Source organism: Stenella coeruleoalba, assembly GCF_951394435.1.
Source record: "Stenella coeruleoalba genome assembly, chromosome: 4".
Lineage (NCBI taxonomy): Eukaryota > Metazoa > Chordata > Mammalia > Artiodactyla > Delphinidae > Stenella > Stenella coeruleoalba.
This window is the reverse complement of record NC_137149.1, coordinates 105,743,953-105,762,868: the sequence shown is the minus strand read 5'-3', so window position 1 is coordinate 105,762,868 and position 18,916 is coordinate 105,743,953. Positions and strand designations below refer to the sequence as shown.

Below are 18,916 nucleotides of genomic sequence, written 5' to 3'. Positions count from 1 at the left end.
TCTGACACACAGCAGCTTTCAGTGTGAACTTTTCTGGGGCGAGGAGAGGGGTCCCTATGTTTCTGTTCCCCTCCCCCTTAGGCTTACTATGCTAGAGTAGGCATATTAGGAAAACTAAGAATACTACAGTGTAAGTATACGAAGGCTTCTGTGACCAGGGACGGAGATCTCAGGTGTCCCCTGAGAAAGAAAACCAACACACCAGTGGTTCGTCTTTCAGGCACGACCAGGGAAGACCTTTCCACAAACTGTCAGCTTCTAAAACGCCTTTAAGATTCAAACAAAAGTAGAATTTGGCAAAATCAGTAGTACCTAGCAGGGAGCCCTTATCAATTTGTTAAATGAAAGAAAAAAAAAACAATGGAGTCAAAATACTAGGAAATTGTGGGGAATTCGGAGGCCCATGAGAAGCTTCACCTGGACCGCACCACTTGGTTCTCAAAATCCACTCCAGGCCAAGAGGAACAGGGCACTACTTGGCTGTGTGCGTGGCAATTTACAGCGGCCTTGTCAGTACAGTTTGAGAGAATGAAGAGAGAAATCTCCCCATGGCCAGCCAGATGTATTAATTATACAATCTAAACATAGTTAAGAGGTGTTAGGAGCCCATCTCCAGGCGCTGCAGGAGGTGACTGACTATGTGTCCCAGGGAACTGCTACGACACCGGTCACTTGACGCACAGTAAAATCTAGGGGCATATTTTCGAAGAATTAAGCTGATTGTCTTGAGCTCCTCTTGGTAGGTGGTGTCATCTGACAAATCCTGATTCAGATCCTTGCTGGACCCACACTGGTAGGAGCACAACTGTCAGAAACGGTGTCCTTAAAATGCCAGTGTTCTCAGAAAGGCCTCTCAGAAAGGTTCTCAGAAACCGCAGAGTGAATTCTTCTGTAATCGTCCTCACCCCACCTTCCACTCCCATTCCTCCCCACAGGTGATGGATGTCTGGAACGAGTTCACAGGATCCACTACAGGAAGTTTATACTGTCACTGCTTAATTTGTACCAGGACCACAGTTACTAAAATAGGGGAATTGAGTTTCCAACCCACCAATCTAGCAGCCTCTGCAAGGATTAACGGCCCATCATAAAAGCCCCATCTGTGCAGGAAGGCATTTGCATCTGACCTTCCTGTCTGTAATCAAAAAAGGAGGCTAACCTCAAATATGTCTAAATGGTGAGCATGCATCCATTAATTGCTTAAAAACAGAGCCTATTCTGAAGCCCGTCTCTCAGAGTCCTCCCATAGCTTCTCAGTAAGTAAATCCTTATTTGTCACTATTTCAATTATAGTAAAGAGTCTTTAAATAAAAGACTTATTAAGGATGACAAGGAGAGGAGAGGGACCCAGGATACATTTAGGTGTAGTCTGTTTCAGATTACTGGTATATAATAAACATGTGGAGGGGGAAGGGCAGATGGACTTCCAGTTGTTTGTGTGTGTGCCTGCTTGCTAACAAACCTGGTGAATCAGCACTTTAAACAAAGTAAGGAACACACTATAAGGGAGCCTGGAAATGCAGTATCGACTCGAGCTGAAATAAATGCACTTCTTGTTTTTAAGCAAGCAGAAGATTCCATTTGTTTTCTAAATATGCACAGCATGCATACATACTAAAAATGTAAATACATAAAGAATTAATATTTTGACTCAGCAGCGGCAATATCCTCTAATATGTCACCCTGCAGCTGTGAGGAAATTATATGTGGTCATCACCATGTGATGTTATGTTCAAATCACAAAGGCTCTGCTTCAAGGATCAGTGAGGATTACGCACAGTCGTGATGGATGGAAGCACACGGCAGTGAAATGACTTATTTCACATCTTTGGAGCGAAGTGAAAAAAAGCTTGAAGATATTAAAGTAAATGTGTACTGGTGAAGCAGTGGCTTTGGATGTTGGTTTTATGGGGCAGTGACTCCTTAGCTGATAAATAATGGACCTATAAAGACAATTTTAGACACATAGTGAGATTTTTAATAATGTCCTATCAGTCGATTAGGTTCTTAATGAAATCACATTACATGTGTTTGGAAGCTGTTAAAATAATCAGCACTTGTATCTGCTCCTCATCGGGTGAAAAAGGAATGATTCCGTGCTGAAGCTCTGGGTCCTTAAAGTGTGTATAGACTGAATTCTGATGCCACTTTTAAAATTGACAGGGTTCTACTTGTGAGACAAGTACAGCAGGAATCTAGAAAATGTTATTATGTCATATGTTTATGAATGGCAGAAGAAAAAGAAGCCTCCTCTCTTCCCCTTTTGATCATCACTTTGGTCCTAGCCCACCCATGAGGTCTTTAGAAATCACGTGTTCTTTTTAGGGTTAGGGTTTAGGGTTAGCTCTGAGTTAGTACAAAAACAAAACAAAACAGACAAACAAAACTTTCCATTTTTTCAGTGTCTGTGGCTATTGTTTTACCCTGAAAAAACCAATCATCATCAACAACAAAACCTACTACAACAGACTGGCCTTAGCGTTATAGGACAGTGATTTCCACCCAGTGTTGACAAACTTACAAATGTGGTGAGAAGGCTGCAGTAGGACCCACGGAGACAGACAGCTGGAAGAAGGAGTGGGTGAGAGGCAGTGTCAGATGTAAGAGCAAGGCTCTCTCCTTAGTTCTAGTGCCAGTTCTTGCTGCCAACAAGGAAACATGAGCACCACTCCTGCCTTGTACCTGACCTCCCATCAGTTTATGTTTTACTCTTGCCTTACCTCCAAAATAGAAAGAAGTTCACTTCGATCAAAATTTATGGCATGTGAGTTGGGTGTGAGGCACTATGGAAGTTGCTGCAGGAGATAGAGCACTGAGTCAGAGTCAGACCCTTCCCTCAAGATGCTCATGACAAGGTCCAATGTCAGAAGAAAGCCACACTTAAAATGCAATTAATGTCTAAGGAGGACCAGAGAATATTTTATCCAAAGGGAATAAGAGGGACTTTAACTTTGCAAGATGTGGCAATGATTAAAATACGGAATAGGGGTGGGAAGGAAGCAGGTGTAACTCAATTTTGAATTACAGTTGATCCTTGAACAATGCAGGGGCTAATCTGAGTATAACTTATAGTCGGCCCCACCCCCATCCTCTGCATCCTCAGATTCAACCAACCATGGACCATGTAGTACTGTAATATATACTAGTGGAAAATATCTGCATATAAGTGGACCTGTGTAGTTCATACGCACATTGTTCAAGGGTCAACTGTACTCAGTTTTGAATTACGCTGATTGAAAAAATCAGTAGTGGATGGACAAGAGAGTCAGGAGAAGGAAGGAAGGACCTGGTGGGGGAGGTTTCTTTGGAGGTTTCTGAGTATGTTGTTCCTGTGGATCAAATGTCCAGAAGGTAGACAGATAGAAATGAGAGTCTGGAGATGATGACCATGTGTGGACTTGAGATAGACTCTAAGGAGAAAACAGAAATGAGCATTGGATCAAGACACTAAGGTCCTAAAGGAAAGGGGGTCAGGGAGGAAGAAGAGAAGGAAAGATAAAGAGGGAAGGAAGGAGGTGAAATGAGTAACCAAAAGAGGAAATAACTATTGGGCTAGACCACCTCTTGAGGGTGATGGGACAAAGCAGCTCTGGATCACAGATGGAGGAGTTCCCCCGGGCCAGGATGAGGGAGATCCTTTCTCAAAGGAAGCGATGAGGAAAACGGTATTTAGAAGAAGATACAGAGACATCTGCGGAGAAAAAGTGAGGGAGTTTTTTTGCTGTTGTTGTTTTTAGGAGATTATGTTAATCTTCTAAACACAAAAGAAAGCAAAGATGTCAACTGATCGGAGTGAGGGTTGAGTTGAGGGAAAGTATAGTGAGTACACATGGAAAGGTCATGGTGAGCAAGGTGACAACGCATCAAAAAGAGTTGTAAGTAATACAATTGCTGAGAAGCAGAGAAGGTCCTATTGGAACTAGATCGGATGATGAAGTCTGATGACGGTGTTCACACGCGTGCCCTCTGTAGTGGCACTGCTTCAAAGCCCAGGTCTACTGCGTTTTAGCTGTGAAACACTGAGTAAATTGGTTAATGTCTCTCATCCAGTCTCTTGGGTTGTAAAATGGAAATGCTACTAATCATAGGATTGACCTCCCAGGGTTGCAGTCAGGATTAAATGAAATAATGTATGTGAGGAGCTGGTACATAGGAAGTGCTCAATAAACATTAGTGATTATTCTTTATCTGTGGCAGGCCCAATCAGGATTGACATTGATACTGATGGTCATACTTACATCTAAGTCACTATTTTTGCCCCATTACATGTAAACACAGAGATTTACATGTGTGTAAGAAAAGTAGATAAGTGTAGCCATAGCAATTTTGCTGTCTCTAGTACTTAAGAGGATAGCCTATGAGCCTAAATTCAGTTGTGTTCTTTAAGCATGAACACTCAAAGTCTTCTCTGCAATTCAGCTCCTGGCCTGTAGTTCTTATGAAGACAACAGCAATTGTAACTTCATTGGGAGCCCTGCCAAGTGGAAAACTTGTAAGTAAGGTCATTTCTAAAGCTATATAAGATATTGTTTAGGAAAAGTCACATGAAGGAGAAAATACAAGTTCTTTTTTTTAACTTAGGAAAGTCTCAATTTAAAAATAGGTCGTGTTCTTTTTTTTTTCTGAAAGTAAAAGTTCAAAGAAAAGAAATATTCAATCACCCTTCAGCAGACATCGTGGTCCCTTAAATAAAACACAAATTCAGAGAACAAGGGAGAGACAATCACTGAAAGTTCCAGAGAGAGACTGGATATGCAACTCATAGTTCAAGCAATAGGAGATAGGGTGACAGATGAGAAATGAGAAAAGAATGTGCATTGCCGAAAAAGAAGATAAGGAAAATAAAGGAGGAGGTATTAAAAAAAAAAAAAGAAGACACAAGAAAATTGAAAAAATATAGAGTAGAAGAATAGGGCCAGATGGAATGAAATAGAAGGTGAAAAAGAAGAGATAAGAAGCAAAAAAAAATGAGTCACACTAAGAAGATCCTTGATGTAATTAGCATAGGATGCACTGGAAGGGGATTAAAGTAGACCTTAGGACACCGGAATCAAGTCATTCCTTTGCCCGACATTTCCTGATCACCATCTATGTACTGGTGAGGCACTGCACTGAGCTCTTAATCCCACTTCCACAGGAAGGTTTCTTGGGATGATCAAATGAAAAACTAAGTGAGAAAATGCTTTAAAAATTATAAAATGTCAAGAGCACAACATTATTGTTATTAACAATAACATGAAAAACAGACCTCGTCCCAGCCAAAGCCTTGGAAGTCATACTTAGTTTACCAAGCAGTAACTCTACCTCCTGCTGGTTATTGCCCATATCCACAACAGGAAAACGGCCAATCAAATTAAGTTACACAACGGACATATGGATATGGGGTGGGGAGTCAGAGAAGGGTGGGGGATGAACTGGGAGACTGGAATTGACATATATGCTATGTAGAAAATAGATAACTAATGAGAACCTACTGTATAGCACAGGGAACTCTACTCAGTGCTCTGTGGTGACCTAAATGGGAAGGAAATCCAAAAAAAAGGGGGATATATGCATATATATAACTGATTCATTTTGCTGTACAGCAGAAACCAACACAGCATTGTAAAGCAACTATACTCCAATAAAAATTAAGTTACACAAACATAATGGAATGCTATTTAGCCATTAAAAATGACAATTATGTGGATTCTTCCAATTATTTGCCAACACATGGAAATACACAAAGTGATATGAGAAACAACAAAGAAATACAGGCATAACTCATTTCATTGCACTTTGCTTAACTGTGCTTTGCAGATGATTGCTTTTTCTTTTTTTTCTTTTTTTTTAAAAACAAACTGAAGGTTTGCGGCAACCCTACGCTGTCAAATGATGGTTGGCATTTTTTAGCAATAAAGTTTCTTTTTTTTTTTGGCCACACCTCACAGCTTGTGGGATCTTAGTTCCCCGACCAGGGATCAAACTCAGGCCCTTGGCAGTGACAGCGCGAAGCCCTAACCACTGGACCGCCAGGGAAGTCCCAATAAAGTATTTTTAACTAAGGTACGTACGTTTGTTTTATTTGTTTTTTTTTTTTTTTTTTTTTTTGCGGTATGTGGGCCTCTCACTGTTGTGGTCCCTCCCGTTGCAGAGCACAGGCTCCGGACGCGCAGGCTCAGCGGCCATGGCTCACGGGCCCAGCCGCTCCGCGGCATGTGGGATCCTCCTGGACCGGGGCACGAACCCATGTCCCCTGCATCGGCAGGCGGACTCCCAACCACTGCGCCACCAGGGAAGCCCACGTACGTTGTTTTTTTAAGACATAAAGCTATTGCACACTTAACAGACTACAATATAGTGCAAACAATTTTTATGTGCACTGAGAAACCAAAAACCTCATGACTTGCTTTATTGCAATAGTCACTTTATTGCAGTGGTCTGAAACCGAACCCACAACATTTCCGAGATATGCCTGTACATAGCTGCTGGTTACAACTGTGAAAAATGCATGTATATTAAAACAGATAAACAACAAGGACCTACTGTATAGCACAGGGAACTCTGATCAATGTTACATGGCAGCCTGGATGGGAGGGGAGTCTCGGAGAGAATGGATACATGTACGTGTAGGGCTGAGTTGCTTTGCTGTGCACCTGAAACTACCACAACATTGTTAATTGGCTATACTCCAATATAAAATAAAAAGTTTAAATATTATTTTAAAAAATGCATGTATGTAACCACTGAAAAAGATTAAAGTACATGTGGAGTGATATAAATTATTAAAATTTAGTATGCATTAATGTCTTCATTTAAAGTTTATTTATTTATTTACTAAGGGTATATAAAATAAAAATACATGGCAATCTAAAACAGCTTCCAGCACTTAAAACAGACCGGCAAGTTCTTGCAACTTTCCCCAGTAGCGCCTCTCCAAACCATCTTGTCATACCAGTCCCCGATGATCTACCTTTTAATCTACAATCAGAAAACTCTTCTTGAATCCCTATTGTTGTAACCAACTGTGTTTGTCCTCATCCGAGGTTCCTAGGTTCAAATCTTGGCTCTATCTTCCAACTTTTCTCATTTTGAGTAAATGACTTAAACCTTACTTAGGTTCAGTTCCTTCATATGTAAAATGGAGATAACATTAGTACCTACCTCGGAGGATCATTGGTAGTATTAAATGGCAAAATGCATTCAAAGCAACTAGCGCAGTGCTTGTCACATCATAAGCCCTCAGAACTGTCACCTATTATTAGAAACTCACAGAGAACATGAGCTAGTCAATGCCAAGTGCTAGGTAATTGGTAGAAACAGTCAGCGTGCCTAGGAATTACAACGTGGGAGATGCCAAAAGGAAGCTGGTCCTAGAAGGGACGGAATCTGAGCGAGGCCACGAGGGACGGATGGGTAGGATTTTGATGATGAAAATAAGGTAGTAACTGCTACACGTTTTAGTGTGTGCCTCTTTCCTTCTTTCAGCTTACAGCCCCAGGAGCAGCTACAGCAAGATGTAGAGCAGTGCCAACCCACTTTCCCCACATGCAGAAACTGCTATAAAACAGAACTGGCTCCCACCTCTCTGGCTTCAAGTCAGAATATCTGGAGGCAGAGAGCTGTGCACTGGCTCATGCAGGGCTCTTTCCCAGTCCTTAATGATGTTCAATTTGAACTGTTTTGTTTTGTTTTTTTCATTACTCAGTGTTGCAGTTCTATCACCTTATTCCAAAACAAGGATTTGTTGCTCTTTTAATCTGTGCATTTCAACTTTTTCACCATGTTTTTCAGGCTCCTCTTTCAGAAATGAGTGACAATGAATGGGGAAAATTGTAGAAGGGACTCAAAAAGTTTTGTTTTCTTTTTAATGATTTGGAAGAAAAATGTTAACAGGTTTTCTAATCAGTCAGCTCAGGTTCGGAGAGCAAACACTTCTCAGACCCAATGCTAGAGGATAATTACGGATTGCTCTTTGATGCTCTCAGCAGTCAAGAGAGTGGCAACCCTGAGAATTCTTGGGGCCCCCTCTGCTCGCCCACAGAGAAGAGAAGGGAGGAAGAAAGGACGCGAGGGAGGGACGCACTGAGGGATGGAAGGAAGGAAGTCCACAATCTGAGTATAGGTTGAGTATTTCATTTTACCTTTAGGGAGTGCCAACAAATTGTCCAACATATTAACATCAGCTAGTGCAGGGCTTCTCAAAGATTGTTTTGCAAAGCACTGGTTAGCCCTGTGAGAGTCTATAATAAATCGAAGGAAGGGGTCTGCAGTGAAATGTCTGGCAAATGATGGGCAGCCTCCTTCATCTCAGAGATTCACAATGCACATCTGCTTATTTAAGGTTTTGAGAAATCCTGAAATAATGAAAGCTGCTTAACTTTATTTAACCGAGAGTTTCCTAAATTTATTCAGCCATGAGACATTTTTGCATGTAACACCTATTAACCATTGCTTAGAGCTCAACTACCATGGAATACAATATGAAAATTCTCAGAGCAATATTTCTTTACTGTCACTTGTCTTCTTTTGCTTACATTCTGGCACAGATTTATGAAGAAAACAAACCAGCATTTAAAACAGTAGTGCATAAAAAAATGTTTTATCCCCTAGAATTCTACCATCCTAACAAATCAGCTATTTAAAATTTTGCAGTCTTCATAGAAAACAAACCTACGGTTACCAAAGGGGAAGGCTAGGTGGGATAAACGGGGAGTATGGGATTAAAAGATGCACACCACCATGTACAAAATGGATAAACAACAAGGATTTACTGTATAGCACAGGGAACTATATTCAATATCTTGTAACAAACTATAATGGAAAAGAATAAAAAAATATAGATATATACATATATGTATGTTCAGCTGAATCGCTTTGCTGTATACCTGAAACTAACACAATATTGTAAATCAACTATACTTCAATTAAAAGTAAAATATATATATAAAATTATGCAGTCTTCCCCTCTACAATATTACTCTAAGTATTATCTCCTTTTCTACGTAAGAATTAAAAAGTACAACCTTCCCATTAGACATTCCAGAAAGCCCGAGGCATTTTTTTAATGCATCTTCATTTGGATATTTCTCCTTCATGTTTTCTTTTTAATTCTCACCCTCTTCTATGAACAGGAGAAAGGTTTTAGCTGAGAAAGACAAATGGAGGGAACACCCCAGGCTTTGAAATTTGGGGAAAACTTTGTTGAGATGCAGGCAAAATATAAAGAACAAAAATCTATGAAGACAAAACCTGGTGTTTTTCACCCCAGTTCATTCATCTTTGCGGAAAGCCTTCACCTCTGGCCTATTCTCACAAACTGTATATTTGCTTTGATAGACTTGAAGGGAAAAAACCCCACACGTATGACATCTCCACATGTCATAACACACTGAGGTTATTGGACCTGTTCCCAGGATGTGTTTATTCTTGTCTGTGTGATAGATTAGATGTAATTTTCTTCCTTAAACAGCTAAGTGCAATTAAGAGGTCTCTGATGATGATCTCAGGTACAGCTCAGATAGAGAATAAATCCTGTGAGTACATGCTACCACCCTGCAAAGCTCACACACGAGAGAGGGAGCAGAGAGGGTGCCTCTCCAGGGCTTCCACTGTTAGACCTTCCCAAGGATGATGGAAATACACTCTACTGACCGCACTGCAGGGGTGAATTACCTTCTGCTTTGTCTATCACTAGGGCTCCTCCCAACACCTTCCTGAGTTTAGATAAAAGTCATTGAAATGCTCCAGGAGGTTATACAACTGACTGAAGCAACACCTCAGCTAAAAAAAGAGTTCCAGGACCTTAGGTTTAGGGTAAACTGAAGATAGCAGATAAGCTCATGGTGGCTATATTCAGCAAGGACTTAGACTTTCACCGTCCTCCTGGACAGCTACCCCAGATGCCCAAGGGTCCAACCTGCCCAAGCTCAAACACATTATCTTCCTATTTTGGCCCTTGGTAAATAATGCTCCCATTCGTCGAACTTACTTGGCCAGAAATCATCCCCCAAATTCCCTCTCCCTTAGCCTGAGGGCTAAGAGATCACCAACTTCTTCTGCTTCTATTAGGTTGAACCATATAAAAATTGCCAGTATTTGACCAGGTTTTGCCCACAAAACAGCAATGCCCCATAGGTCAACCTAATGTATAATTAACGCTTATTGAAGCCATGCCTCTTGCTTTTCATCCCCTCAGCACTTTTCTCATCAAAGGGCTTCATCTCTCATCTGAATTCTCACAACTCCCTCCTAAAGGTCTTTCTGCCCCCAGGCCTTCTTCTACACAATCTTCTGCAGATCTTTCTCTTTGCAGAAATGTAATCATAACATTTCCCTCCTTAAAAACCTTCAAGAGATCCCCACAGCCTTGATAACAAAGCATGTTCTTCTTAAACAGAACATACAAAGGCCCTGGTGACCTGCCTTGCTTCCTTCTGCTTCAGGTCACAGCACCCCCGTACTTGGGGCTGGCATTCTACTTAACTCTTTGCTGGTGCCTGAATAGAAAATATTCTTTGGCTTGTCTTCTGGAATGCTCTCCCCTCCGAATCTCCAAACCCCTCCTAATTCTTACTCATGTTTCCAAATCATCTCAGTTATGACATATTCCAGAAAGCCTTCAGTACCCAGCCAGCACTACACGCACACACACACACACACACACTCCAGTCTGGGTTAGGGTGCTGTCCCACAGGCTCATCTCATAGCCACAGTAATAACATATTCAACACATATCTCCTCCCTTCACTATACAGTACATTTCTTGAATGCAAGCACTTTATCTTATTCATCTGGGCCTCCCCTGAGCCTAGCACAGTGCCTGGTATGGAGCGTGTGCTTAAAAAATGCTTGATGAAGCCATAAACGAATGAATGCATTACAGTGTTACAGAGAGAATTGGGATGTGTTTGGAAAGGGCATATATATATATATATATATATATGTAAACTTTGGGGTCAGTGCACTTCTCCGAAAGATCAACAACCGAAATTACCCGTCAAATTTTTCTGTAACAAATATTGTTATGCCATTCTCAACTCAACAAAGGATTTCCAAGCACTAGACAACGGGTTACCTTATTTAAAACCTTCACTTAATATACCTAATCTCAGGACAGCCAAGGTGTGTCCCTTCCAGCTTATTTTAGTGGAACCTGCTCATCTAGGGCTGGAGACTTTCAGAGTCATTTAGCCTAGTCCCATGGTCCTTTATTCTAGTGGTCCCTTATAAGCCTTAAAAAATTAATGCAATTCCTAATCACCTACCTTACCATCAGAGGGCTCTGGACATTGGAGGGAACAGAGTTGATTAGAAGTTAAATTTTTCCAATCTCCTTATATAAACATTTATTTATAAAATATGTCCCAGCATAAAATTTTTAGGGTCCACATGCAGAATAGATTGGAAATAGAGAAGCCATTATGAAGGTTCAACCTTCTAATGTCTCTCTCTCTGACTATAATCTCTTCTCACTACAATCCATCTTCCAAAAAGCTTGAGGATTTCCTGCCTATGACATAGTCTTGGTTATCACAGTCACCCCTAAAACTCTCATAGCCCTATTGCCCACAAGAGTCAGTCCAAATTTTTCAGCCTAGAACTTTGGGTTCTCTATACCCTGGTTCCAACTTAAATTTTCCAACCATTTCATCTAATATGCCTTAATTCAAACCACTGTCCTTCAGCCAGGTTGGACCACTCTCACTGGCCATGAATGGCCCACATGTTCTACCCCCTGCGCTCATCTCCTGGTAGAACCACATCTGGAAAGCCTGCTTTGTTTCCCTCTGTCTAACAGAATCCTAGCTATTCTTCAGGAAGAATTTTAGGCCCCATCTCCTCCACAATGCTTTCCAGATCTTTTATTTCTCCCTCCTCTGAACTTCTACAACCCATTCTGCCTATTGATGTTATTATCCATAAATTGCTTTGTACTATTTGTTAGCTGTACTTGTGTCTTTGGTTTACCTCCTTAAGTAGCCTGGAAGATCTCTGTGACCCCTCAAACAGCAACTCAGCACCCTGGACTCAGTCGATTCTCAAAAAATATCCACTAATGTGCTTTAACCATGTTAGGAACCTCTTACTAGCTGCTCCTTTGTATCCTAAAGTAAGAATCAGTAGCTGAACTCAAGCTTACAAACTATAATACCAGTTAGATCCGCCCTTGCCAGATTCCTCTTCAAGGGGAGGCACTAATGCCCCCTATTTGCCCACTTCCCAAGTCAATCTTGACTACACTGGCAGGACTGGCAAACAGCTCACACCCTACAGCGGTGGGGTATCACGTTTGTCTAAAGCCTGGAATCTCTGAGCTTCTACTTTCCATTGCCTCTAAAATGTCTGCATTCTCAATAATCGGGTTTTGCCCTGCATCCCAGCCTGTTTTGGCTGTAGCCCCGCTCTCGACAGTTCAGTCTTCCTAGGGTATAGATCTTGGACCCTAATGTCTTTTTTTCTGGCTGCACCGCACGGCTTGTGGGATCTTAGTTCCCTGACCAGGTATTGAACCTGGGCCCTCAGCAGTGAAAGCTCGGAGTCCTAACCACTGGACGGCCATGGAATTCCCTCTAATGTCTAGTCTTTAGCCAAGGCCATGTGCAAAAAGAACTGGATCACCCAGGACCATGGCGCCACGGCCACACTTGAAGCGCTATAATTGACTTGCTGTATCGAAGGGGCCTGCTTGATACTCTGATCTAGACAACGGTCATACCTCCTCCCTGCCCAGGAACAAGCCCTACAGCCGGGTCAACCCCTCTAACATGCATCCAACCGGGTTTCTCAGTTTTCCCACTTGCCCAGTCAAGCCCTTCAGAGTGTGACAACAGTTGCTGCAGGTAAACCTCCTCAAGTTGCTCCTAGAAGTGAGTCAAGAAATACAAAATAACCCACTAGTCTGTAAGTTCCCCTCTCCAGACTGTAAGTTCTCTGAGGGCAGAATAATTGTCTTATTCATCCTTTTTTTTTTTTTTTTTGTTATTCGGAGCATCTGACCATTAGATATTTGTTGTAGGAATGGATGGATGAACACAAACACTGCATGGCTCCTTCATTATTATCCAAATTCCAGGCTGCTTTCCTGATTTCTTTCTTTTTGAGATCTGAGTACTAAACTGAGGAGGAAAAATCCCATCTCCTGAAGCAAGTGATTTACTTCTAGGTTAATCTCCCTATATTTTTGTGCCTGGGGCTGATGACAAAGTTTCCCCACAGCAGGAGATAATGTAGACAAGAGGGCGACCGTCTTCTGAGTGACTGTTTTGAATATACTTCTTGCTCTCTTAAGCTGAAGTGCACCACAGGCACATAAGGAACCATTATCATGACTTCAATCTTCATTCATATGAGGGTCTAAGTTTTCTCAGGAATTGCAAGAGTATTATTAGAAGATTCCAGTTGAATCCACAGATATTTACTAAATGTCTGATAGGAAGCAGTGAAGTGAGTTTTCAGACATGAGACAAATATCTTCCAAAGAGAGCTCGTATTCTGATGACAAAGGACAAATACGAGAGCCTCCTGGAGCCTGGCAGGAGGAACCCGAGCATTTGGCTAGTGATTTCTGAGACTGCGAAGGGGGTCTCACTCACCAGCACAGTAGCCCACGAGGCCGAGGAACTGCTCCTCTTTACAGCTGGTCCTGCAGCTCCCAGCAGCCAGAGTAACATGAGGGTGACAGGAGATGCAGTCAGATTCCGATGGGCCGTGGCACTGCCTGCAGGTAGGGTGGCACTCTAGATGGTAAAACAAGAACCAGGATTGGAATTAGCAGCTCAGCATGTAAACACACGAAGTACTTAATATACTCCAGAAATTACACTAAGAGCAGACTTCAAATACTAATCATCTTGGGAAGATTCTTGAGCAAGCCTGGCACACCCTTAGGCATTGACCGAAAGACGGCATTTCTAGTGTCAGTGAAAACACTGGCCGTGAACAGAACGTGGAATCTAGAACCACTGAATGAGGGGAACTGGCTGCTCAGCATGACCATCCCCATCTGTATAAGTAAGAAAGTTCAGGTCAAAATTACAAAGCAGAAAAGCAAGTGGTAAGACTGTCCCTCTCTAAAATTCAAAGAGCGAGACAGGCAGAAGAGGGAGACATTTTGCTTCTTAGAAATCCCAGGCAGGCAAAGGGGGAACCATCCACAGCAGGGGAAACTAAAACTTCTCACTGGAGTCGGATGCCAGCCGTGCTCTCCCTCCAGGCCACAGCCTGGATGCCTGTTTTAGCAGCAACGCTTAATTAAAATACAAAGAACTGAAAAAGGCCTCTTTCTGGAGGTTACCCTGAGCCATGTTTGAAGTTCAGTCCCTTAGACAAAACTGTCAAAGCGGTTTTCCCCAGAAAAACCACCTAATTACTGAGAGGTACTACACTGAAAAAGAGCAGTGAGTCCCAGTAAGTGTAGGCAATAAAGATAAGGATGGCAAAGAATCAAAGAAGGTTGCAGCTGTGGCTACACTTGTGCTGCCAAGGTGGGCCGCATGGAAGGAGATGGAAGGATTTCTCTGCCAAGGACGAGAAGGTCTGAGCCTGTCTGATTCCAAGAGGAGGGGAGGTGAAGGGCTGGAGCTGGGTAGAGCTTGCTGGAACTGATGACAAAGAATTCCCTTCTGGCACAGAGCTGGTGGGAAGACAAGGCCCAGAGTTCCAGTAAAGTCAACTGCCTCTCATGTCTTCTGGCGGGAGGCCAAGGGAAGATAAGGAGTTATAGGGGAAAAAAAAAAAAAAAAGCAAGCAAGAAAATGAACTGCTGATTAGAAGGCTAGCATGAACTATCACCTCTTCTACATTCCTGAGGCTCTTAACTTTGCAAACGCACGTCCAAAAGATACGAGCGCTCTCAGGACGATCTCCCACCGCACAGGGCTTCCTCCCTGCCAGAATATTTCCAGTGACCTTGGTGCCCTGCCGCCCGCGGTGCCCTCCATCTGCGGGTTTCAAGCCGGCAGAGGCACAGACAGAGAAGAGTTAGAGCTACTCAGACTTTCCTCCCCAAACAATTCTCCACACACGAAAACCAACTGGGCGAGGGTGAGAGCACATAAGGACAGACCACAGTGTTCAAAGACAACCCCAGTGACAAAGAAACCAGGACCCCGCCCCCACCACCACCACTGAGCTTGATAGAGTGTTTCAAGTAAAGCAACCCATCAGGGGCCTACAGAGACTAAAAAGCTAGTGGAAGAAGACAATTCCAGAAGGAATATAATAGTGATCTTCAATGGTCTCAATCTGTGTTCGCAGCAAATTTCCTCTTTGGTGTTGGAGGCCAGATGAATCTTACAAGTGTTAATTTATTTCAAAAATATTTTATACATTTACTACCTGTCTTCCGATTCCAGAAACACATACCAAACGATTTCATAACCATGGGCTTTTTCCTGTAAGTTGGCCTCAACACTCTATTTTCAGAAATAAAACCATAATCATAATAGAATGTGTTTTGTCTTGTCTTTTTTTCTGTAGATACAAGAAAACACAGTGCTACAGTAAGGTGCTTAAATTTTAGTCTTTTGTCGAGTCCAACAAAAGCCTGCACTAATCTGAACTGGCAATTTCTAGAATCTCTGTCACTGAAATATAAAGGTGCTCTTAAAAACATATCAGACTGGGCTTCCTGGGTGGCGCAGTGGTTGAGAGTCCGCCTGCCAATGCAGGGGACGCGGGTTCGTGCCCCGGTCCGGGAGAATCCCACATGCCACGGAGCGGCTGGGCCTGTGAGCCATGGCCGCTGAGCCTGCGCGTCCGGAGCCTGTGCTCCGCAACGGGAGAGGCCACAACAGTGAGAGGCCCGCGTACCACAAAAAACAAAAACACATATTGGACTGACATGTCAAGGAAGAAAATAAATACCTCTCTCTCCTTTTGCTCTATTAGGCTGCAGCCAGGCGAAGGAGGGCAGAGACTTGCAGAGGCAATGCCAAACGCCTGATCCCACAAAAATGCATGAGAACCTGTGGTAGCTCATCTCCGTGATGAACACCACCATTAAATCCACCCCTCACTGTATGAAGAGGGTAAAGCTGATTCTAATTTTTCATTTCATCCACACTTCCCTATTGGATGAACAGAATTTCACTTGTTCCCCTCACTCTATCCCTTGACTCCTACAAGTTCAAGACAAGGATTCACAGCCCATTCCTAGTCCCCTGGTATGACAAGGTTTCTAATTACCGAGTCGGGCTGCATTATGAAGATAAAACATGGGCACAGGGAATATGCCCCAGCATGTTACATACTCACCTGTACAACTGCCTTCCAGGTTAAAGTACCCATCTGGGCACTGGGAGAGGCACTGCCCATCCAACAGCACGTGGGAAGGCCAGCAGGCTGTGCAGTTATGCGGGCTCTTCCCTGCACACCCAAAACAGGATTGGTGGCAAGCTGGAAGGAAGATAAAGCAGAGGAGACAATCAGGAAAGCCACCATTCGACAAGGACAGTAGCTCTGTCCCTCCTGTTAACATTCCTGCATCAATATAAGTTCTGCGCATTCACTGAGTTTTTTTTCCAAGCACAGGGCACACATCTCACATACTTCTTTCTCAAGGATGTATCCTACAAAGCAAGCATCTGCGGAACCCAGATTAAGAAAGGCATAAATGCCACAAAACGGAAATCACCACTTGCAGAGTCATCCATTTCTTTCTTCCCATGTTCCCATTCTCAGAGAATGTCAGATAAAGAACAGCAAGCCACAACGGGTCTCCTTGTCTCAAGATAGTGCCTCTACCATCACACATCAATGGGCCGCTGACCAGGCTGCGCAAATTAAAGAGAAAGGTGGTGGGAGCCTTACTTACTGATTCCACAAAGGTTTAATATGATGTCTACTCTCTGATGGCGACTGAACATACACAGGTGAGAAGAACTGTCCAACATTTTGAGCGGCCCAAACTAGCTGCATCAACAGACACACAAGCACGTAACTGCAATATGATAAATGGGGGATGGAGTATAACAGAGAATAAGAGCATCACATCACAACTCTCTGTGACCTCAACTAAGGTATATAATTTCTCAAGGCTCCCCCTCATGTATAAAATGAGGCATAAACTATACGTACTGTTGTGGACACTCCATGGGTTGTTTACCGTGCCTCACTCGTTTCTTCCCACGGAAACCACGATAAAGTCTCTTGCCCACGTCTTCCCCCTTGCTCCTTCTGCCTCCTGACCAACTCTAGTGCTTCCCTGTGTGGCCCCTGCATGATGTGACATGCCCTTCCTCTTGGGAACTGTGAGTAACAAACTCTCTCTCCTACAGCAATCGTCTCTTGATCTTTTGGCCTCACCGTATCTGAATAATAACAAAATCTACAATTTGAAACAGCCGGTCATTCACCTCCAATCATTCATTCATTCATTTGTTACTAAGCCTCAGGTAGGTCTAGGTGCTGGGGAAACAACTGTAAGACAATGCATGGGATGACCCCATGCATTTCAGGCCACCTTCTCTCCAGTGGACAAGATTCACAGCCTGCAGGGTCACTACCTTCAGTCTCCTCTTTGCCTCCTCTGCCCCCTCTATCAAACACCTGGAAGATTTATTTAGAGACCAGCAGCTTGGAAGAACCAGATGGGATTTGACCCCACTGAGGTCTCCATTTCCACCAACCCCCAATAAAAATGCAAATTTCAATCTTTGATTTATGTGGGGCTGTTACGAGCTAGGATGTCCTGGTCCAGTAATTTAACTGGCTGTTAAAGTACAAAACTCCCGGTATATGGCTGGTGTACGATGCTGTCCTAGGCCGTCTCGTGCTCCACCCTGGCACCCTGCTTCATCCATAACCCAGAACCTAAAGGTTTAATACCTGTACCAGGAGGCCTCCAGGACCCTGCTCCTGAGTTAAGGCCAGGACCCATTTGGATTGGGCAGTATACCCCACCTTACTGGTTGATAAAACTCTGATTATCCTCCCTGGATACACTGCAGAACTTTCTATCTGTTCAACAGTATTTATTACTCTATGAAAAACAGAGCCAGAGTTCCACGTTTTAAAATAATTTCCTTTTTTTGTTTTTACATTGCCTCGTTAACAACTCTAATAGCACAAGTCACAGTAATGTTTTTCCAAGTATTTTCAGAATCACTGGGAAAATATTTCCTCTTTAAAAAAAAATAGAATAGCTAAGCAAATATTATAAAGGAGGGGTACACATTAGCTCATTATTTAAAACGTTTAACGCAAAGTGAAACAGCATGTAATAGAAAGTCAGGTGGCAATATTTCAAAAACCAGCTAAATTTATATCGTCAACACAAAGCCTTCCACGATGATGTGGGGAAGCAACATGCTTCTACATACTTAAATATATTTGTGATAATACTAATATGTTCATATTAGACTTTATAAGATTGCTAAAATTTCTAGCTCTTCCTGTTATACCTCCTTAATAAATAGGAAATCAAAGCGTATCATCGTGGAATTGAAAACTGGGAGAAGGTGAATTAACGCATTATGAGCACACAACTTATTTCATCTCATTCCATTCGGTCACAAAATCAATGTGATAACCTGGTTCAATGTGAATAAAGATTGTTATTGAATTATACAAAACAAGAAAGCAATGAGGACAAATGAGTTGAAAGGTTGATGGGCCAAGAATTCCAGGAGAAAGGCTCTTTGCCTCCCAGTAGATTTTAGAAATAAGCTTCACTGGACATCCCCACGGCAGACTTCAGAATTGCCTTCGTTAGAAATGTTTAAGAACTAAATAGATAATGAGCTAGTTAGTTGCTGTGTGGCACAGAGGGAAAAAGATATGCTGGGTGACCTTCCTCTCAATGTATTTTTTTCTTTATGATACTCTCTTTCTGTAACTACAGGCATTTGCATCTTTAAAAAAAGCTCATGAAACTTCAATTCTGTGCTGGTTTTGGAAATGTCTACACTATTTCAGTGACTTTTATGAGGGTCTA

The 18,916-nt window shown here is 42.5% G+C and overlaps 1 protein-coding gene across 1 annotated transcript in view; it reads right to left on the bottom strand.

Moving 5' to 3' along the window:
- The window catches only part of FRAS1 (Fraser extracellular matrix complex subunit 1), a 460,552-nt gene that overhangs the window by 176,227 nt on the left and 265,409 nt on the right, over positions 1 to 18,916 (bottom strand). The window contains exons 19-20 of the mRNA XM_079919788.1: positions 16,237 to 16,377; positions 13,575 to 13,718 (exon numbers count right to left, since the gene is read on the bottom strand). Of these exons, the coding sequence (XP_079775914.1) occupies positions 13,575 to 13,718; positions 16,237 to 16,377 (285 nt within the window). The remainder of the gene's footprint in view (positions 1 to 13,574; positions 13,719 to 16,236; positions 16,378 to 18,916) is intronic.